The sequence below is a fragment of the Macaca thibetana genome, chromosome 3, assembly GCF_024542745.1.
Source record: "Macaca thibetana thibetana isolate TM-01 chromosome 3, ASM2454274v1, whole genome shotgun sequence".
NCBI classification, from domain to species: domain Eukaryota; kingdom Metazoa; phylum Chordata; class Mammalia; order Primates; family Cercopithecidae; genus Macaca; species Macaca thibetana.
The window spans coordinates 129279800-129302038 of NC_065580.1; the positions used below are offsets into that span (position 1 = coordinate 129279800).

At 46.0% G+C, this 22239-nt stretch overlaps 1 protein-coding gene across 4 annotated transcripts in view; it reads left to right on the forward strand.

The window, feature by feature from the left end:
- The first annotated feature begins 13812 nt into the window (after positions 1 to 13812).
- VKORC1L1 (vitamin K epoxide reductase complex subunit 1 like 1) overlaps positions 13813 to 22239 on the forward strand; it is a 166576-nt gene continuing 158149 nt past the window's right edge. For 2 of the 4 annotated variants that reach the window (XM_050783603.1, XM_050783604.1), the window contains exon 1: positions 13816 to 14120. In XM_050783603.1, the coding sequence (XP_050639560.1) occupies positions 13927 to 14120 (194 nt within the window). In that variant the 5' untranslated portion in view covers positions 13816 to 13926. Of the gene's footprint in view, positions 14121 to 22239 lie in introns of all 4 variants that reach the window. The other 2 variants (XM_050783601.1, XR_007724154.1) reach the window with 2 other exon arrangements.

A 22239-nucleotide genomic window follows, 5' to 3' on the forward strand; every position in this document is an offset into this window, starting at 1 on the left:
CCACGCCCGTCTAATTTTTTGTAGTTTTCACCGTGTTAGCCAGGATGGTCTCGATCGCCTGACCTCGTGATTCACCCACCTCGGCCTCCCAAAGTGCTGGGATTATAGGCGTGAGCCACCGCGCCTGGCCCTCCACCTGGATTTCAAAACATGAATTGAACAGCTGGGAGCCCCAGGCAGAAGTTTGTCACAGAGGTGAAGCTACTGCAGAGAGTCCCCACCAGAGCAATGGAGCTGTGAGAGTGCGGCCACCACTGAAATCCAAGAACTGTAGTTTTTTGTTTGTTTTTTGAGATAGAGTCTTGATCTGTCACCCAGGATGGAGTACAGTGGCACAGTGTCGGCTCACTGCAACCTCTGTCTCCTGGGTTCAAGTGATTCTCCTGCCTCAGCCTCCCGAGTAGCTGGGATTATAGGTGTGTGCCACCATGCCCAGCTAATTTTTGTATTTTTAGTAGAGATGGGATGGGATTTCACCATGTTGACCAGGCTGGTCTCGAACTCCTGACCACAGGTGATCCACCCACCTCGGCCTCCCAAAGTGCTGGGATTACAGGTGTGAGCCACCATGCCTGGCTGAACTGAAGAGTTGATAATGTGCAACTCCAGCTTGGGAGAGCTGAAGGCATGATACTTCAACCCATGAGAGCTGCTGAGTGGACTAAGCCCAGTGGCCACAGCAGTATAGCAGTCCTATACTGCTAGCTCTAGAGGGGCAGGGCTGCCCTAGGCTTTGGGGTCTCAATCCTCCCAATGTGTCCAGGTAGCAGCACAGGAAATAAAATATTATTCTGGAGTCTTAAGATTTAATTTGCCTGCTTTGTTGGGTTTTGGACTTACTTTGGGCTTGTTACTTCTTTCTTTTGGCCTATTTCTCCTTTCTGAAATGAAAACATCTGCCAGGCATGGTGGCTCATGCCTATAATCCAAGCACTTTGAGAGGCCGAAGTGAATGGATCACCTGAGGTCAGGAGTTCAAGACCAGCTTGGCCAACATGGTGAAACCCTGTCTCTACTAAAAATACAAAAACTGGCCAGATGCGGTGGCTCACGCCTGTAATCCCAGCACTTTGGGAGGCCGAGGTGGGTGGATCACAAGGTCAGGACATCGAGACCATCCTGGCTAACATGGTGAAACTCCATCTCTACTAAAAAACATACAAAAAATTAGTGGGGCGTAGTGGCCCGCGACTGTAGTCCCAGCTACTTGGAAGGCTGAGGCAAGAGAATGGCGTGAACCCGGGAGGCAGAGCTTGCAGTGAGCCAAGATACAGCCACTGCACTCCAGCCTGGGCAACAGAGTGAGACTCCATATCAAAAAAAAAAGAAACTTAGCTGGGTGTGATGGCGGGCACCTGTAATCCCAGCTACTCAGGAGGCCAAGGCAGGAGAATCGCTTGAAATCAGGAGGTGGAGGTTGCAGTGAGCCAAAATTGCACCATTGCACTCCAACCTGGGCAACAAGAGCAAATCTCCGTCTCAAAAAAAGAAAAAAAAAAAAAAAGTGGCTGGGCGTGGCGGCTCATGCCTGCAATCCCAGCACTTTGGGAGGCCGAGGCGGGCGGATCACCAGGTCAGGAGATCAAAACTGTCCTGGCTAACACGGGGAAACCCCGTCTCTACTAAAAATACAAAAAATTAGCGGGGCGTGGTGGCGGGCGCCTGTAGTCCCAGCTACTCGGGAGGCTGAGGCAGGAGAATGGCGTGAACCCGGGAGGCGGAGCTTGCAGTGTGAGCTGAGATCGCGCCACTGCACTCCAGCCTGGGTGACAAAGCAAGACTCTGTCTCAAAAAAAAATAATAATAAAATAAAATAAAAAGAAAGAAAATGTCTACCTTATATCTGTCCTACCATTGTATTTTAGAAGCACTTTTTTTTTTTAATTTCACAGGCTCACAGGTGTTGCCTCAAAGTGAATTGCGCCATGGGTCTCAGCCATATCTGATTTAGATGAGACTCTGAACTTTAAACTTTTGAGTTGGTCCTGAAACAAATTAAGATTTTTTGAGCCATTGGGATGGAATGAATGTATGTTGCAGGTGAGAAGGATGTGAATTTGGGTGGTTGGGGCAGAATGCTATGGTTTGAATGTATCCCCCAAAGTTCATGTGTTGGAAACTTAATCTCCAATGCAACAATGTTGAGTGGTGCAACCTTTAAGAGGTAATTAGGTCATGAAGACTCTGCCTTCAGGAATGGATTAATGTTGTTATTGTGGGAGTGGGGTTCATTATGATGCGAGCGAGTTCCTTATGAAGGATGAGTTCCGCCCCTTTCCTGCTCTCTCTCACCATGTGATACTTTCTGCCATTGTCCGATATAGCAAGAAGGCCCTCACCAGATGTAGCCCCTCTACTTGGACTTCCCAACCTCCAGAACCCTGAGCCAAATACATTTCTGTTCATTATAAATTACAGCCCAGAATGAAGACAAGTACCTCTGAATGATTCACCCTGGAGAGAAGAAGCTGGTTTAAACATGCAGATTTTTTAGTGTCTCCCAGAGCTCTGAATCTAAATCTCTGGATATCTAAACCTCTGGATACGTAATTTTTAACAATTTTCCTGGTGATTCTTAAGCACATTAAAATTTGAGAACCGCTGCTCTATGCCCGATATCATTTTAACTGGAAAATATGCACTCACCAACTGTTTGATGTTATTACCTGAGTTTGCCTGATCATAAAGGTCGCTAGAGGGCTTGATAAAAATATACATTCTTAGGTCTCTCTGCTGGTGGGACTCATGAATGAAACAAAGCCCAAGAATTTACATTTATTTATTTGCTCTTTTTGAAATAGAGTCTCTGTCACCCAGGCTGGAGTGCGGTGGTGCGATCTCGGCTCACTGCAACCTCCACCTCCTGGGTTCAAGTGATTTTCTGGCCTCAGCCTCCTGAGTAGCTGGGATTAGAGGTGCCTGCCAACATGCCCTGCTAATTTTTGTATTTTTAGTAGAGACAGGGTTTCACGATGTTGGCCAGGCTGGTCTCGAACTCCTGACCTCAGGTGATCCACCATCCTTGGCCTCCCAAGTTTCTGGGATTACAAGTGTGAGCCACCATGCCCAGCCAAGAATTTGCATTTAAATGCAGTTGTTAAATGTTTTTCTAAGTAACTACGTACACATTTATCTATTTTGTGGAATTACTGGAATATAGATCAGTTAAATTTTGAATAGCTTTAGCTCAATATGATAATTTTAGTTTTTGAATAGCAGTTTATTTTAAGCCATTGCTTCCGGAAGAATTTAATCTGATGTAATGTTGCATTTTTCTTTCACCCATAGAGACAAGAATGAAGATAATAGCTATAGCATTTATTGAGCATTAACTATGTGCCCATCACCATGTAACTGATTCTCCTCAAACCCTCTGAGGCATGGACCACTGTAGGACTGCCATCCCCATTTTATGGAGAAGATACTGAGGCAAAGGGGGGTTAAGTACCTTGCTAGGCACAGGCAGTTATTAACACAGTAGAGCTGGGATTCCAAACCATTCTTGTAAGCAACGCCAACACTGCATCTCTGGACTTAATCCAGACCAATTTCTCTGATGCTCAAAAGTTGCCTGCATTAAATGCGCTCTTGTGAAATAACTTTCCCTCCCTCCCTCCCTCCCTCCCTCCCTCCCTCCCTCCCTCCCTCCCTTCCTTCCTTCCTTCCTTCCTTCCTTCCTTCCTTCCTTCCTTCCTTTCTTCTTTTTTTTTTAGATGGAGTCTCTCTCTGTCACCCAGGCTGGAGTGCAATGGTGCAAACTCTGCTTACTGTAACCTCCGCCTCCCGGTTCAAGCAATTCTCCTGCCTCAGCCTCCCGAGTAGCTGCAATTATGGGTGCCCAACACTAAGCCCAGCTGATTTTTGTATTTTTAGTAGAGACAGGGTTTCACCATATTGGCCAAGCTGGTCTCAAACTCATGACCTCAGGTAATCTGCCTGTCTTGGCCGCCCAAAGTGCTGGGATTACCGGCGTGAGCTACTGCACCTGGCCAAAATATATTTCTTATATAAAAGAGAAAGTTTTCCTTGTGCTGTGTTCTACTCATGGCTAAAAGGTTCCTAAAATGGGCCTTGTTCTTTTCTCTTCTTCTTCTTCTTCTCTAGAGCAGCTAGAAAGAAAGACACTTGTTCTTAACCCAAAGAGGCCTCTTCTAAAAATGTTTTCTATATTGGTGAGACTAATTAAACTGGAAAAGATCACCAACTAAATGATAAAACAAGGTAAAGCCTTTTGCTAATTATTTTTGAATAATTTATTCCTGTCCGGGCACGGTGGCTCACGCCTATAATCCCAGAACTTGGGAGGCTGAGGTGGGAGGATCACGAGGTCAAGAGATCGAGACCATCCTGGCCAACATGGTGAAATCCTGTCTCTACTAAAAGTACAAAAATTAGCTGGGTGTGGTGGCACACGCCTGTAGTCCCAGCTACTTGGCGGGCTAAGAAGGGAGAATCACTTGAACCCAGGAGGCAGAGGTTGCAGTGAGCCAAGATGGTGCCACTGCACTCTAGCCTGGCGATAGAGTGAGACTCTATCTGAAAAAAAAGAAAAAAAATTATTCCTGGGCTCCCTATGACTTGTTGAGGAATTGCAAGATACTGGGAAGTCTCTAATTAGGGAGTTTTAGAATAAACAGAAGTATAAACATTCATAGGAGTTAGATTTGAAGACAACTGCTTTTAACACGCAGACCCACCAGGAAGTGAGCATCTTGGTGGGGGTTATTATGTGTTTTACTTTGAACAGAGAACGTGCACATTCATTAGCTCAAAAGTGTTCTTGTCCTCACATAGTGAAGGAAATGTGTGCAAGATAAGGATGAATGTGGTTTGCAGGGAGATCTAGGCACGGCTGGCGTTTGGCTTTGCTGTTGGCTGCAATGTGGACTGTGGACTGTGGGCAAATTACCTCACCACATTATGAATGCCCCTTAGAGAGGAAATTCTAAAAAGATTCCAGGACTTGCAGCAGCCACACAGGAGATTGAGTATTCAAGGGAATAGAATGCTGGAGAACACAGAGACAGGTTAACTAAAGAAGATGAAAAATTAGGCTGGGCGCAGTACTTCACACCTGTAATCCCAACACTGTGGGAGGCTGAGGCAGGAGCATCACTTGAGTCCAAAAGGTTGAGGCTGGCCTGAGTGACATAGTGAGATCCCATCTCTACAAAAAAATAAAAAGAAATCAATTGGGTACGGTGGCATGCACATGTGGTCACAGCTACTCAGGAGGCTAAGGTGGGAGAATTGCTTCAGCCTGGGGAGGTGGGTCCCTGTCAAGGAGGAGGAGGAAGAGGAAGAAGAAAGAGGAGGAGGAGGAAAAAGAAATAGAAGAAGAAGAAGAGCTGGGTGTGGTGGCTCATGCCTGTAATCCCAGCACTTCCAGAGGCCAAGGCGGGCAGATCATGAGGTCAACAGATCGAGACCATCCTGGCCAACATGATGAAACTCCATCTCTACTAAAAATACAAAAATTAGCTGGGTGTGGTGGTGGGAGCCTGTAGTCCCAGCTACTCGGGAGGCTGAGGCAGGAGAATCACTTGAACCCAGGAGTTGGAGGTTACAGTGAGCTGAGATCATGCCACCGGGCTCCAGCCTGGTGACAGAGTGAGACTCCGTCACAAAAAAAAAAAAAAAAAAAAAAAAAAAAGAAGGAGAAGGAGAAAGAGAAGGAGAAGGAGAAAGAGAAGGAGAGAGAAGAAGAAGAAGAAATGGTCTCTGAGCAGCCACAAAGAGTAGGAAGATAACCCAACCTACCCCTCGCTGGGTCTATGGGGAAAATATTGATTAAAGCAGAGCAGGTATTCAGAGAGAGACTAGGTTTGGTGAGTAAGAGATTCGAAAAGCTAGAAGGAAAGGAGGATATTTAAGTTAATCTTATTGCATAATATATAACCCCAAAACTTTAGGCACTTGAATAACAATCTTTTTTTTTTTCCCATGGTTCTGGGAGCTGATGGGTTCAGGTAGGTGATTTTCACTGGGGTCTCTCACGCTGTTGCAGTGGCTGGGGCTGGAGTCTTCGCAAAGCCTTCTTCAGTCCCATATCTGGCAACTGATGTTGGCTGTCATCTGAAACCTGTGCTGGGACCGTTGATTGGAACATCAAAATGTGGCCTCTCCCTGTGATCTGGGCTTCCTCACAGCATGGTGACTGGGTTCAAAGAGCAAGCATCCCAGGAAGACCACAGAGAAATGGTGTCACCTTTTATGACCTACCTTAAATCACTTCTGCCAGTCACAGACCTTCTTGAATTCAAGGGGGAGGAGCACAGACCCAACCTCACCATGGGAGCAATGTTAAAGTTATGTTGAAGAACATCGCATGCTATTATTATTATTATTATGTCTTGCTTTGTCACCCAGGCTGGAGTACAGTGGTGCAATCTCGACTCACTGCAACTTCCGCCTCCCAGGTTCAAGTGAGTCTCCTGCCTTAGCCTCCCGAGTAGCACACGCCACCATGCCCAGCTAATTTTTGTACTTTTAGTAGAGTTGGGGTTTCACCATGTTGGCCAGGCTGGTCTCAAACTCCTGACCTCAGTTGATTTGCCCGCCTAGGCCTCCCAAAGTGCTGGGATTACAGGTGTGAGCCACCACACCCAGCACATGCTATTTAGTAAAAAGTCAGAAAACAGTCAGGTGAGATGGTTCGCGCCTGTAACCTCAAACTTTGGGAGGCAAAGGTGGGCAGATCACTTGAGGTCAGGAGTTCGAGACCAGCCTGGGCAACATAATGAGATCCCCATCTCTATAAAAATAAAAAAATTGAAAGTCAGAAAAAAAAGATGTTGGCGAGGATTCAGAGAAAAGGGAACGCTTATACACTGTTGGTAGGAATGTAAATTAGTACAACCATTACAGAAAACAGTAGGGAGATTTCTCAAAGAACTAAAAATAGAACTGCCATCCAACCAGCAATCTCACTACTAGGTATCTACCCAAAGGGAAATAAATCAATATATCAAAAAGTACCTGTACTCATACGTTTATCACAGCACTATTCATAGTAGCGAAGATATGGAATCAACCTAAGTGTCCATCAACGGATGATTGGATAAAGAAAATACAGTACATGTACACCATGGAACATGACTCAGCCACATAAAGAATGAGATTATGTATTTTGCAGCACTGTGGATAGAAGTGGAGGCCATTATCCTCAGTGAAATAATTCAGAAACAAAGTCAAATACTGAATGTTCTCACGCGTGGGAGTTAAACAATAGGTACACATGGGGAACAATAGATATTGGAGACTCCAAAAGATGGGAGGATGGGAGGAGGATGAGGGTTGAAAATTTTCCTACTGAGTACAGTGTTCACTATTTGAATCATGGCTACACACGAAGCCCAGACCTCAGCACTCCACAGTATATGCATATAGCACTCCACAATATTTGCCCCGGTCCAGTTGTGAAGTCTCATACAATCAATTAGTCAATGTTCTCCCTTGGTTTTGAATGTATTTCTTTTACTTCAAGAGTAAGTTGTAAGGTGCGGTGGCTCACACCTGTAATCCCAGCACTTTGGGAGGCCAAGGCGGGCGGATCACTTGAGGTCAGGAGATCAAGACCAGCCTGGCCAACATGATGAAAACCTGTCTCTACTAAAAATACAAAAATTAACCAGGCATGGTGGCAGGCACCTGTAATTTCAGCTACTCAAAGTCTGAGGCAGGAGAATCTATTGAACCTGGCCAATGGAGGTTGCAGTGAGTTGAGATCACACCACTGCACTCCAGCCTGGGTGACAGAACTAAAAAAAAAAAAAATTTTATTGTATAAAAATAAAAATAAATAAATAAATAAATAAAAGAAGAGCACACAGGATAGCAGAACTTGTTGCAGCCACCTTGGAATAGAGAATCTGCCACAGAGGGGAAGTAGAAAGAATGTCAGAGTTTAAGATTTCAGAAATCTAGCCGTCCGAAAGGATCACAAGAGCCATTCTTGTGGCGGCTTTGGGGAGTGGAAGCAAAGGTCAGAGCTGAGAAAGACGTGGGATGATGAGTCAGGCGAATTGCATGCTCATCCACGTGGACGCTGACATCCTCAGGAAAGCAGAAGGACTTCAGATAACAGAGGGCAAAACACGATTTCATTCTTTTGTTTTTTTAGAGACAGGCTCTTTCTCTGTCACCCAGGCTGGAGTGCAGTGGCGTGATCATAGCTCACTGTAGCCTTGAACTCCCGGGCTCAAGCAATCCTTCCGCCTCAGCCTCCTGAATAGCTAGGGCTACAGTGTGTGCCACCACGCCTGGCTAATATTGTATTTTTATTTTTTGTAGAGATGGAGTCTGCTATGTTGCCCAGGCTGGTTGGTAACTCCTGGCCTCAAGCGATCCTCCCACATTGGCCTCCCAAAGCATTGGGATTACAAGTGTGAGCCACGGTGCTCTGCCTCAAAACACTCTTTTAAAAGCTTTTGTCTGTTTTTCTGGAGTGGTTAAATAATCTCTGTGGTGAGGACTTCCTTTTCATTTGGGAAAAGATATTTGCTGTGGGCTTATTGTTTCTGTAAAAATACTAGTAGCTAACATTTTTTGAGCGTCCATTCATTCATTCATTCAAAATATATATACGGGGGCCAGACACGGTGGCTCACACCTGTAATCCCAAGGCCAAGGCGGATGGATCACTTGAGGTCAGGAGTTCGAGACCAGCCTGGCCAACATGGTGAAACCCTACCTCTACTAGAAATACAAAAATTAGCCGGGCGTGGGTTGTGTGCCTGTAGTCCCAGCTACTCGGGAGACTGAGGCAGGAGAATCATTTGAAGCTGGGAGGAGGAGGTTGCAGTGATCCAAGATCATGCCACTGCACTCTAGCCTGGGCAACAAGAGTGAAACTCCGTCTCAAAAAAAATTAAAATAAATGAAGGGAAACCACACAGAGGGGTGGGGAGGAAATACTAGCATCGGACAGGCCTGGGTGCTAATTGAAGCTCTACCTTTTACAGTAATTGGGCAAGTTACTCAATCCTCTGAGATTGACTTCTCTATATAAAGTAGCTGTTCCTGTGGATGGCTTAAGGGGAGTGGGAGCAAAGATCATCAGAGTTGATGTGTGACTCAACTCAGAGTTGAGGATGAAAAGTGGGGATAACACCTACCTGTACCCTGGTAGATCATATGATGTTTATTTATTTATTTGTGGAGACAAGGTCTCACTCGGTCACCCAGGCTGGGGTGCAGTGACACAATCATGGCACACTGCAGCCTTGAATTCCTGGCCTCAAGCAATCCTCCTGCCTCGACCGACAGGGATTTACAGGCATGAGTTACTGTGCCTGGCCAGATCTCATGAAGTTTAAATATGACATAGCAACTGACAGGTAGACTTGCTCAGTGGAGGCCTCTTTTTTGCCTGATGGGTCAGCAGGGGTCCTGTGTGTACAAATGATGTTTACTGGTCCACACCTCCTCCAGGTTTTTAAAACTGAGCATTTTCTCTGTACTGACAATAATGAAATAACAGAATCCATTACCTTTTTTAAAAAAATAGAATTATATTCAAATTTCTTTTTTTATTTTTTATTTTGAGACAGGGTCTCACTCTGTCATCCAAGCTGGAGTGCAGTGGCGTGATCATAGCTTACTGCAGCCTCTAACTCCTGGGCTTAAGCAATCCTCCTGCCTAAGCCTCCCGAGTAGGGGGGACCACAGGTGTGCACCACCAGGCCTGGCTAATTTCTATTCTTAGTAGAGATGAGGTCACTATGTTGCTCAGGCTTAACCTATCTTTTAAAGTGAGCAAAAGACTTGAATGGCACTTCACAAAAGAGAACCATCTAAGTGGTCAAAAAACACATTGAAAAAATGCTCAAATTCATTAGTCATTAGAGAAAGGTGATTTAAAAACTACAAGGAGCAGCCAGGCATGGTGGCTCATGCCTCTAATCCCAGCACTTTGGGAGGCTGAGGCGGGAAGATTGCTTGAGTCCAGGAGTTTGAGACCAGCCTGGGCAACAAAAAGAGACCCCATCTCTAGCAGAAAAGAAGAAAGAAAGAAAAAAAATTAGCTGGGTTTAGTGGTCCATGCCTATAGTCCCAGGAGCTACTTAGGAGGCTAAGACAGGAGGATCACTTGAGCCTGGGAGTTTGAGGCTGCAGTGAGCTATGGTCGTGCCACTGCACTCCAGCCTGGGTGAGAGAGTAAGACCCTATCTCAAAAAAACAAAAACAAAACAAAAGAAAAAAACAGGCCAGGCATGGTGGCTCACATCTGTAATCCCAGTACTTTGGGAGGCTAAGGCAGGCAGATCACTTGAGTCAGGAGTTCCAGACCAGCCTGGCTAACATGGTGAAACCCTGTTACTACTAAAAATACAAAAATTAGCCAGGTGTGGTGGCATGTGCCTGTAGTCCAGCTACTCAGGAGGCTGAGGCAGGAGAGTCACTTGAACCCGGGAGGCAGAAGTTGCACTGAGCCGAGATCATGCCACTGCACTCCAGGACAACAGAGTGAGACTCTGTCTCAAAAAGAAAGAAAGAAAGAAAGAGAGAGAGAGAGAGAGAGAGAGAGAGAGAGAGAGAGAGAGAGGGAGGGAGGGAGGGAGGGAGGGAAGAAGGGAGGGAGGGAGGGAGGAAGGAAGGAAGGAAGGAAGGAAGGAAGGAAGGAAGGAAGGAAGGAAGGAAGGAAGGAAGGAAGGAAGGAAGGAAGGAAGGAATAAATGAGGGCTTATGGTGACTCACGCCTGTAGATCCAGGCCGAGGCAGTGGATCACCTGAGGTCAGGAGTTTGAGACCAGCCTGACCAATATGGTGAAACTCCATCTCTACTAAATACCAAAAAAAAAAAAAAAGAAAACAAAAGAAAATCAGCCAGGCTTGGTGACACATGCCTGTAATCCCAGCTACTGGGGAGACTGAGGCAGGAGAATCACTTGAACCTGTGAGATGGAGGTTGCAGTGAGTCGAGATTGCGTCATTGCACTCCAGCCTGGGCAACAAGAGCAAAAACTCTGTCTCAAATTTAAAAGTAAAAAAAAATGAGGGCTTATGAGGCATCAAAGGTCATTAAGTTCATAGCAACTTAATTCATGATAGCTAAAAATGGGCCAGATGTCCATCAGTAGTAGAATGGATAAGTAAAATTGTGGATATCTAATATAATGGACTATTACACAGTAATGAAAATTAACAATCACTATTTGCAATAGCATGGGTAAACCTCCCAGACCTATTGATGAAAGAATCCCGATGATCAAGAGATCCCATCAACTGAGTAAAGGAATCTATAAGAAGGGAGGTTGCAGGAGTCCACTTAAATTTATTAAAACCATTAGGGATGTAGAGTGAGGTTTCTGGGTTTTTGTTTTTGTTTTTTAATCAGTGTGTCACTCTGTCATCCAGGCTGGAGTGCAGTGGGACAATGTCAGCTCATTGCAGCCTCAATCCACACTCCTGCCCCAAGCCCTCTGGGCTCAATCAGTCCTCCCTCTTCGGCCTCCCAAGTAGCTGGAACAACAGGCATGCACCACACCTTGCTAGTTTTGCATATCTTTTGCAGAGACCAGGGCTCCATATGTTGCTCAGGATGGTCTTGAACTGCTGGCCTCAAGCAATCCTCCTGCCTCAGCCTCTCAAAATGTTGTGAGCCACCCCACCCAGGCAGAGTGAGGATGTTTTTGAGGACTGTGGTAGATAGCTTCCTCATATTCATGTCCTGTGTAATCCTCTCCCTTTGAGCATGGGTTGGATTAGGGACTATTTTCTTTTTCTTTCTTTTTTTCTTTTTTTGAGATGGAGTTTCTCCTTGTAAGCCAAGTGGAGTGCAATGATGTGAGCTCAGCTCACTGCAACCTCCACCTCCCAGGTTCAAGCGATTCTCACGCCTCAGCTTCCCAAGTAGTTGGGATTACAGGCATGTGCCACCATGTCCGGCTAATCTTTGTATTTTTAGTAGAGATGGGGTTTCACCATGTTGGTCAGCTGGTCTTGAACTCCTGACCTTAGGTGCTCTACCCACTTTGGCCTCCCAAAATTCTGGGATTACAGGTGTGAGCCACCGCGCCTGGCTGGACCTAGGGACTATTTTCTAAGTAGCAATAGACTACGTAAAAGTGATGGGATGTCACTTCTGGGATTAGTTTTCAAAAAAGGACTGTGATCTCACTCTCATTTTCTTTTTCTGTCTCTTCCTCTTTCCCCTCCCTCTCCCTGGGGTAAGCCTGCCGCTTCTCAACAAGAGGTGCAAGTGGACAGGAAATGATGTCTCCAGCCAACAGCCAGAGAGGACCTGAGGCCTGCCAGCAGCCGTGGAAGTGAGTTTGAAAGAGGAATCTGAAGCCTTGGGAGAGCTGCAGCCCTGGCTGACAGCTTGATTGTATCCTCGTGAGAGCCTGAGCCAGAGGACACAGCTAACCTCACCCAGATTCCTAGCCCATGGAAACTGTGAGGAAAAAAATAATTTATTGTTTCTTAAGCTGTTAAATTTGGGGAGATTTTTACCCAACAATAGATAACGAATACAAAGATATTGCTTATTACTCAAAATCACTATATAATGCCCCTGAAAAATTGAAAGCTGCAACCAGGGAAACTGAAAATCTCCAAGAACACTGTGTTTCTTCTTAAAGACAGTGAGAAAAGTACATACATCTGTTTTCCTTTTAGTTTTGGCCACTGGGAAGCTCAGAGCCAAATTTATGATGCAATTTTAATAACTGTGTAGGCCCCTATGGCCTGCTTATCTGTGTTCTTATTCCTGGCCTTTCATTTTATTCTGACTTTTCTTTTTCTTCGTCCTGATTGTATTAGCTCATCTTTATATTGTTCTATATTATATGACTTGTGGTAAGCCACCTCAAATTCAGCTTACAGAGAAGCAAGACAATCGTAAATTTTTTTTTTTTTTTTTTGAGACTCTCACTGTATCGCCCAGGCTGGAGTGCAGTGGAACGATTTTGGCTCACTGCAACCTCTGCCTCCCGGGTTCAAGCGATTCTCCTGCCTCAGCCTCGCCAGTAGCTGGGATTACAGGCGCCCACCACTACACACGGCTAATTTTTTTGTTGTTGTGTTTTGTATTTTTAGTAGACACGGGGTTTCACCATGTAGGCCAGGCTGGTCTCGAACTCCTGACCTCAGGTGATCCATCTGCCTCGGCCTCTCAAAGTGTTGGGATTACGGGTGTTAGCCAATGTACCCGGTCCACAAATCATTTTTTAAAAAATAGTTTTTAAATTTAAAACATAGTTTTGCACATTAAAAAAAAAGTTTTGTACAGGTCGAACACAGAGTCCCACAGAGGTGGTGGTGGGAAGATTAGCTCATAGGAGTGTGGCTCTGGAGCTCCAAGCATTGGCCAGGGTTGATTTAGATTGGGTCAGAAATATCAAGTGATAACGACGAAAAAGGAGAAAAGGATGGCAATTGATTGCCATCCTCAGGAGGGGCCCACGGCTCGCCCAGTCACCCACAGTGGCATCCTTGCAATGTGCTCCTTACACTGCTCCTCTAAGTCCCTCCCTCGCGGACCCGCTCAGCCCCGCCCCTCCCCTGCCCCTCCCCTGCCCCTCCCCTCCCCTGCCCCGCCCCTCTCCTCCCCTGCCCCGCCCCTCTCTGCCCCGGGCTCCACCCCTCGCGCCCGCCGCCCCGCGCCGCGCCGCCTCAGCCTCCGCCGGCCGATCCGGCCTCCCCGGCGGTTGCGCACTCCACCCCCTCCCTCCACGCCCGCGCGCGCCTTCCCCGCCCCGTCCGCCTCACTCCTTTCGGGGCGGTTGGGCCGCGCTCCTGTGGGGGCGGGGCCCGGAGCAGGCGACCGAGCCAATGGGGCGCGGCGGCGGCGGCGGTGGTGGCGGCGGCGGCGGAGGCGGTGGCGGCAGCGGCGGCGGCTGGGTCGGGCCCCGACGGGCGGCGGCGGCTGAGGTGGAGGCGGAGGGAGGAGGTGGCGGTGGCGGCGGCGGCGGCGGGGGGAAGATGGCGGCGCCCGTCCTGCTGAGAGTGTCAGTGCCGCGGTGGGAGCGGGTGGCCCGGTATGCAGTGTGCGCTGCCGGGATTCTGCTCTCCATCTACGCCTACCACGTGGAGCGGGAGAAGGAGCGGGACCCCGAGCACCGGGCCCTCTGCGACCTGGGGCCCTGGGTGAAGTGCTCCGCCGCCCTTGCCTCCAGGTAACCGGCTTGGGGGAGTGGGCCGGGAGCGGCTGAGCGGGGCGAGGGCGGAGTCTGGGGGTGGGGAGCGCGCGGCGGGAGCTCAGGCCTGGGGGCGGCGGGGACCGGGCCTTGAGGGGACGGACGGGGTCGGGGCCGGGCGAGGGGCGGCTGCAGGGCGCTCCTGCCCGGGGGGCGGCCTCAGCCAAGGCCGCGGGGAGGAGGTGGCGGGGCCGCGAGGCAGCCGGGAGGGATGAGGTGGCAGAGTGCAGCCGGGAGGCCGGGGCGGACGCGGAGCGGTCGGGCGGGCTGGGGCCGGGCTGGGCAGGAGCGCGAGGGGGCTGCGGAGGGTGGGTCCAGGCCGGCTTGACAGGTTTCCTGGTTCTCGGGAGGCGGGCCGGGGATGTGGGACCCTGTCCGCCGCACCCGCAAGACCAGCGGCCACCTCTTGTTCCCCCGATCGCTGCAGCCGAGGCTTTGGGGCCGGCGCGGAGACAGGGGGGTTGCGTTTCCCACTGTCTTCCTGGTGCTAGGACAGGTGTTTCCGTGGTCAGGCCTCTTTGTACTCCAGCGCTAGTGAGAATTTGCAGACTTATTGGGACGGTGACATTTGCTGGCAAACACGAATTTGGCCCTACTCTGGAAGAAGATACCAGCACTTAACATATCTGATTTCTTGGATTCTCCCTCGTATATTTCAGTGTGCCAGGAGGGGAAAATGGTCTGAGTTTGGGTCTAGTTCAAGCTTCATTGGAGTAAAGGGCAAGTATGTTATGTGTATGGTGGTGTTTTAGGCATTGGGATGACTTTTAAACGTTGTTGCCTATTAGTATAATAGGATACCCACAACAGATTAAAAACACACCCTTTGCTAAACTGGAGCGATTGGTTTGTGTTACTAATCATTTTAGTTTTTTTTTTTTTTAGTGTTGTAATTGGTTTGTCTGTTACGTTTTATTTTAATGCATTAAATTTTCCTAGGCAAGTTACTTTGAAAAAGGGGGGAATTTACATTTTAAAAGTGGCTGCTGTTTTTTTTTGTTGTTTTTTTAAATGGGGCGATTAAAAAAATAAGTCGAAGGAATGATTTCAAAATGTATAGGTTACGATTTTAATAGAGAATATGTCTGATATTTAGATGTTTGTTAACAGTAGTCACATTTGAGCGATTTCTTCCTCTCCTTTTGATTGGTAAATTGGTATGTATCAGAAATGTGTAGCTCACTAGTTTATTTCAACTCACATATTGTTAATTATATGAACAAGGTAGCACTGGAGTTTGTCTTGTTATTGATTACAAAATTCAGGGAGCTGATCTTTCCACTTAGCCTTTTTCATGGACCAGATACTCTGTCTCATTTGCTCTTAAACCAAAATCCTGTCGCTTTTTAGAGGAGAAATAATTATCATAGGGCCAAATGAAACATTTTAAAAATGCATTTCAAATGTAGGTATCAGTTTACAGGGGAAGATACGTAGATGTGACAAAAAGCTCACATTTGTTGTTGGTTATTCAGAACAAAGTTAATAGGCTGATTAGACTCCCAGATACCCTTTGAAAACCACTGAGTGTCTTTTATGCAAACATTGTTATGTTATTTCCACTTTCAGAAAGGACTTTTAAACTTACAAGTACCTTCCACCCAAAGTTAGTTGAATGAATAAATATTTAAGGAAAACATTATGCAGCAGCACATTTCAAGTATTTAAGAAACAAGAACTAAAAATAACTTTTGATCCTAGTTTAATATGGAATTTAAGCAGAATTATTACCAATTTTAGATTTGTTTTCGAAACAAGTAGTGTGTAATAAATGGACCTTTTAACATTGGAGCATGGAAAGAGTACTTACTGTATGCTTAAGTTCCTTTTTTTTTTTTTTTTTGAGACGGAGTCTTGTTCTTGTCGCCCGGACTGGAGTGCAATGGCATGATCTCGGCTCACTGCAACCTCCGCATCCCAGGTTCAAGTGATTCTCCTGCCTCAGCCTCCTGAGTAGCTGGGATTAGAGACACCTGCCTTCATGCCCGCTAATTTTTGTATTTTTAGTAGAGATGGGGTTTCACCATATTGGCCAGGCTGGTCTCGAACTCCTGACCTCAGGTAATCCAACCCGCCTCTGCCTCCCAAAGTGCTGGGAATCAAGCGTGAGCCACCGCGCCTGGCCTGCTTAAGTGCTTAAAATTGACTTTTCTTGGCTGGGTGCAGTGGCTCATGCCTGTAATCCCAGCACTTTGGGAAGCCAGCACTGTGGAAGGCTGAGGCATGGTGGGTCACACCTGTAATCCCAGCACTTTGGGAGGCCGAGGCGGGTGGATCATGAGGTCAGGAGTTCTAGACCAGCCTGGCCAACATGGTGAAACCTCGTCTGTACTTTCGTGTCCTTACTTTTTCCCATTTTCCCATAAATCGGTGAAAACTGCTGCAAACCTGCATCTGCCTGCCAGCTAACATTAAGTTAGCACTCTCTGCTCCCTTGGTTTGGTACACTGAGCTCAAATCTAAGGGATCTGGGTGGGCTTCCACCTCTCCCAGTTCTTAGACTTGTGACTTAGTCTTCATGGTGCTTCAGTTTCTTATGTTAAATAGGGATTTTAACACCTACTTAGGGCCGGGTGCAGTGGCTCACACCTGTAATCCCAGCACTTTGGGAGGCTGACACCTGGCAGATCTGTTGAGCTCAGGAGTTTCATACCAGTCTGGGCAACAGGGCGAAACCCAGTCTTTACGAAAAATACAAACATTAACCGGGCATGGTGGCACATGCCTGTATTTCCAGCTTCTTGGGAGGCTGAAGTGTGAGGATCACTTGAGCCTGAGAGAGAGAGGCTGAGGTCCGCAGTGAGCCATGATGGTGCCACTGCACTCCACCGTGGGTGGTAGAGAGAGACTCTGTCTCAAAAAAAGAAAAAATAAACAAAAAAACCTACTTTGCCAGGTTAGTGTTATGATGAAAAGTGATACGTGTATGTTCCTGAAATAAAGCCTGTCCTCAGTTATAGCTGTTACCATTGATTGGAGATGTTCTTTTTTTTTCAGTGTTTGATAATAAATGCCTTTAGTTTCTTGTACATACTCATATGTTTAAACATTGTTTTAATGTAGTTTATTGCTGACTTCATGGCATAGTATAAAGACGTGTTCATTTAAAAGAATTTTGAAGTTGTGCAAGAGAAACTAATATGCAGAATATTTTATTTTTTATTTTTTATTTTGAGATGGAGTCTCGCTCTGTCACCCAGGCTGGAGTGCAGTGGCGTGATCTCAGCTCACTGCAACCTCCACCTCCCGGGTTCAAGCAATTTTCCTGCCTCAGCCTCCCAAATAGCTGGGATTACAAGCGCCCACCACCATGCCCAGCTAATTTTTGTATTTTTGGTAGAGACGGGATCTCGCCATGTTGACCAGGCTGGTCTTGAATTCCTGACCTCAGGTGATCTGCCCGCCTCAGCCTCCCAAAGTGCTGAGATTATAGGCATCAGCCACTGCGCCCGGCCCTAATATGCAGAATATTCTATGTAGGTATTTTCTATATATTAGACCTCCTCTAAGAAGGGTTTCTTTGTAAGAATAGTACAAATAATCTGGAAAGGTTAATGGGCTTGACAAATCTATGTTTCTTAAAACTGTAAAAATAGTCCAGCTGTCCTCTGGTATATGTATAGGTCCTATACACGTACGTACATATGGTATGACGTATACCATAGGGGATTGGTTCCAGGACCCCTGTTCCTACTGAAATCTTGGCATACTCAAGTCCCCACTGTGGGCCCTGCAGAACCTGAATGTGAAATGTTGGGCCTCCATAAATGCAGGTTTCAGTCTGCATTTGGTTGAAAAAGATCCACATATAAGTGGGCCCACACAGCTTAAACCCATGTTCTTCAAGGATCCACTGCATTTGAAAATCAAGTCCACAAAAAAGTTGCCTTGTTTTATAAAATGTTGGATTACTACCTCTACCATATCTTAAAAAAAAAGTACCATCTATTTACTACCCCATTGAGATAATAAAACTTTTATAATTATAATATAACCCAGGGCTGGGCATGGTGGTTCACGCCTGTAATCCCATGACTTTGGGAGGCTGAGGTGGGTGGATCACCTGAGTTCAGGAGTTCGAGACCAACCTGGCCCACATGGCAAAACCCCCCCTCTCCTAAAAATATGAAAAATTAGCCGGGCATGGTGGTGGGCACCTGTAATTCCAGCTACTCGGGAGACTGAGGCAGGAGAATTGCTTGAACCTGGGAGGCGGAGGTAGCAGTAAGCCGAGATCGTGCCACTGCCCTCCAGCCTGGGCAACGAGAGGGAAACTCTGTCTTAAAAGAACCTAGAAGTATTTACTGCTTCTTGCTCTGTCTGAGACTCAGAGGTTAAGTGACTTGCCAAAGATAACACAGGTAGTAGCAAATTGAGACTTTGACACTTGGCTTCCAGAGTACTTATTTAAAGTCTCCTTTGCACCCCCATTTTAAAAATTAAATTCTTGGCTGGGCGCGGTGCCTCACGCCTGTAATCTCAGCACTTTGGGAGGCTGAGGCGGGTGGATCACAAGGTCGGGAGATGAAGACCATCCTGGCTAACACGGTGAAAACCCGTCTCTACTAAAAATACAAAAAAAATTAGACAGGCGTGGTGGCACAAACCTGTAGTCCCAGCTACTCGAGAGGCTGAGGCAGGAGAATGGCGTGAACCCGGGAGGTGAGGTTGCAGTGAGCCGAGGTCATGCCACTGTACTCCAGCCTGGGTGACAGAGTGAGACTGTCTCAAAAAAAAAAAAAAAAAAAAAAAAATTAAATTCTTGTCTAGGTAATGCATTCACTGCTTCAGATTTGAAATATAAAAAATAAAAAAGCATGTACAGTGAAAAGTCTCCTTCTTATCCCTTCCACCAAACAGACAGCTCTCCCTCTCAGTAGACTGCTGTGAAACTTTTCAGAGCCGTTTGACGCATGGACAAACATCCATATGACCATATGATTCCTCCCTTTTTTTAACATGGGAGTATCACGTATGTGTCCTGATTGATAGCCTGCTTTTTGCTTGGCATTTGTTCCATTGCTCCCATATTTTAAATGCTTATATTCATATTTAGTGAAATGTTAATAACTGTTAGTTATTAGTTAATAAGTGTTAGAGAATTTGTTCTAGTAGTTTTGACTAGGATGAATTTCAGAAATAAAATTCTTAACATTATCATTGTTTCTTGGTATGGAAATTTCAGAAGCAAGTTGAACTGAAAAGAGTCTAAGAGGAATAGAGAAATATCACAAGGAAGTGAATCTGGACTGTAGTAGAGATAAATGTTAATACTTACAGATAATGCTTACTATGTGCTAGGCAGTGTTCTAAATGTTTTGCCTATATTATTGAAGTCTCACAATAGTCCCATGAGGCGGGTAGCTTTTATCACCATTTTACAGATGAGAAAACTGAGCCAGGCAGAGACTAACTCTTGATCTAGGTAGTACAGTGGCAGAGGCCTGATTCTAACCCAGGCAGTCTGGCTCAAGAGTCCACGCTCTTTACCACTACTCTTTCTTTCTGTCTTCCTTTCTTCCCTTCTTTTTTTCTTCTTTCCCTCCCTCCCTCCTCCTTCCTTTCCCTCTTTCTTTTCTTTTCTTCCTTCCTTCTTTTCTTTTTCCTTCCTTCCCCCTTTCCCCTTTTCCTTCCTTCCTCCTTTCCTTCCTTCTTTCCTTCCTTCCTTCCTTCCTTTTCTTTTTCTTTTTCTTTTCTTTCCTTTCCTTTTTTTTTCTTTCTTTTCTTTTCTTTCTTCTTTCATTTTTTGAGACATTGTCTCACTCTGTCTCCCCAGGCTGAATGCAGTGGTGCAGTCATCGCTCACTGTAGCCTCAACCTCCCTGGGTCAAGTGATCCTCCCACCTCAGCTTCCTGAGTAGCTGAGTCTACAGGTGCACACCCCACCACCATGCCTGGCTAATTTTTTCTATTTTTCATAGTGACGAGGTCTCACTTTGTTGCCTGGGTTGCTCTCAAACTCCTGGCCTCAAGCAGTCCTCCCACTTGGCCTCCCAAAGTGCTGAAATTACAGGTCTGAGCTGCCACACCCAGCCTTTTACCACTACTTTAAATTCCACTTAGATCTAATACTGATAGAGTGATAACCATATCAACCAGGTTTTTAAAATATGCAAATAATAGTGCCAGCTTTTGTATCTGTATTGCAAAAATATATAGAGTTTGTATTATAGCTTTTACCTGTTTAGAGCACTTTTTGGAAAGGCAGGGAAATTACTGTTAAGGTGTTGGTATTCGAGAAGTAAGTTCCTGGAGTGTTTGCCTTTTAAGGTGTGCGGACGTGGTTTGTCCCACCCAGTTAGCTAACAGATAGACAGTGGAGTGAGCTATCCGGAAGACTTACCAGGTTAGCCTAGGGAGGAAGGAGAAAGGGGTTCTGGGCACGTGGAGGGAGGGGGAGGGAGAAGAGTTAGTTTGAATCTGTCCTAGGTTGGGGTAGCTTTTTCTGAGGGAGGCCTTGTTGTGTGGACCTGCTGCATATAAAGACAGGAGAATTGGACCTGAGGTGTGGTGCTAGCTAAAGCACCACATAGATCTGGGAATTTAAGAGGAGTTTGTTTGCTCTGTCATTAGGAAGAACTTGAAAGGGTAGCAAACTGTGGTCATTTGAGAAGAATAGCAAGTGGTCATATTTGAATGTAACATACTCAACTGGGTTGGGAAAGAACCAGAATCTAGATGTTGGTCATAACAAGTACAAAACTAGGCATTCTTGTAAACCATGTACTCTCGTAAACAGTGATAAGACGGAGCCCTGAGTCCTGGGCTTTTCTTTCTATAAAGTTCTTGTACAGGCTGAGGATCCCTAATCCGAAAATCCAAAATCTGAAGTGCCTCCGTGTGAGCATTTCTGTTGAGTGTCATATTGGCACTCAAAGTTTTGGATTTTGGACCATTTTGGATTTTGGACTTTCAGATTTGGGATGCTCAACCGGTTAAATGCACATATTCCCAAATCTGAAAAAATCACAGATTCGAAGTATTTCAGCTTCAAAGTGTATCAGATAAGGAATATTCAACCTGTACTACATTGTACTAGGCTTGTATTAGATTATCAGTTTTCAAAATTTGTATCTCAGAATCCCTGTTCTCTGTCAATGAAACAGGGATTTTATACACCTTTGATTCACATTTTAATGTCTTAAACTTTGAAATATTATGAATGTTTATACACACTCAAATGCATCTCCTGCTAAATTTTAATATATTAGAGACAACTGATTTGTACCACCAGGTTATCTCAAGAGAGTTCTACTGAGTGAAAACAAGTGAGAACCCTAAAAGGTTACATACTGTATGATTGCATTTATGTAACGTCATTGAAATAACAAACCTGCAGAGGTGGAAAACAGATTTAGTCGTTGCTAGGAGTTAGGAATGGGAGGTGAGGGGTGGTGTGGTTATAAAGTGGTGGCATGAGGGAGCTGTGTAGGGATGGAACAGTTCTGTATCTCAGGTGTGATTATACAAAGCTGCAAATGTGATAAAAATTTCATACAACCAATCACATACTGCATACAAATCCTAGCATACTCAAGTCCCATTTTGCATACAAAACTGGTGAAACCTGAAGAAACTAGGGATTGTACCAAGGTCAGTTTCCTGATGGTGACAGTTTAGTAGAGTTTAGTAGAGTTACATAAGTTATATAACATTGGAGGAATTTGGGTGAGGGTACTTGGGACCTCCCTGTGTACTTTTTTGTAAATTCCTGTGGTTTATTTATTTATTTTTTTTTTTTGAGAGGGAGTCTCGCTCTGTCGCCCAGGCTGGGATGCAGTGGCCGGATCTCAGCTCACTGCAAGCTCCGCCTCCCGGGTTTACGCCATTCTCCTGCCTCAGCCTCCCAAGTAGCTGGGACTACAGGCGCCCGCCACCTCGCCCGGCTAGTTATTTTTTGTATTTTTTAGTAGAGATGGGGTTTCACCTTGTTAGCCAGGATGGTCTCGATCTCCTGACCTCGTGATCCGCCCGTCTCGGCCTCCCAAAGTGCTGGGATTACAGGCTTGAGCCACCGCGCCCGGCCTCCTGTGGTTTATAATTATAGTAATTTTAAAATAAAAAGTTGGCCAAGCACAGTGGCGCCCGCCTGTAATCC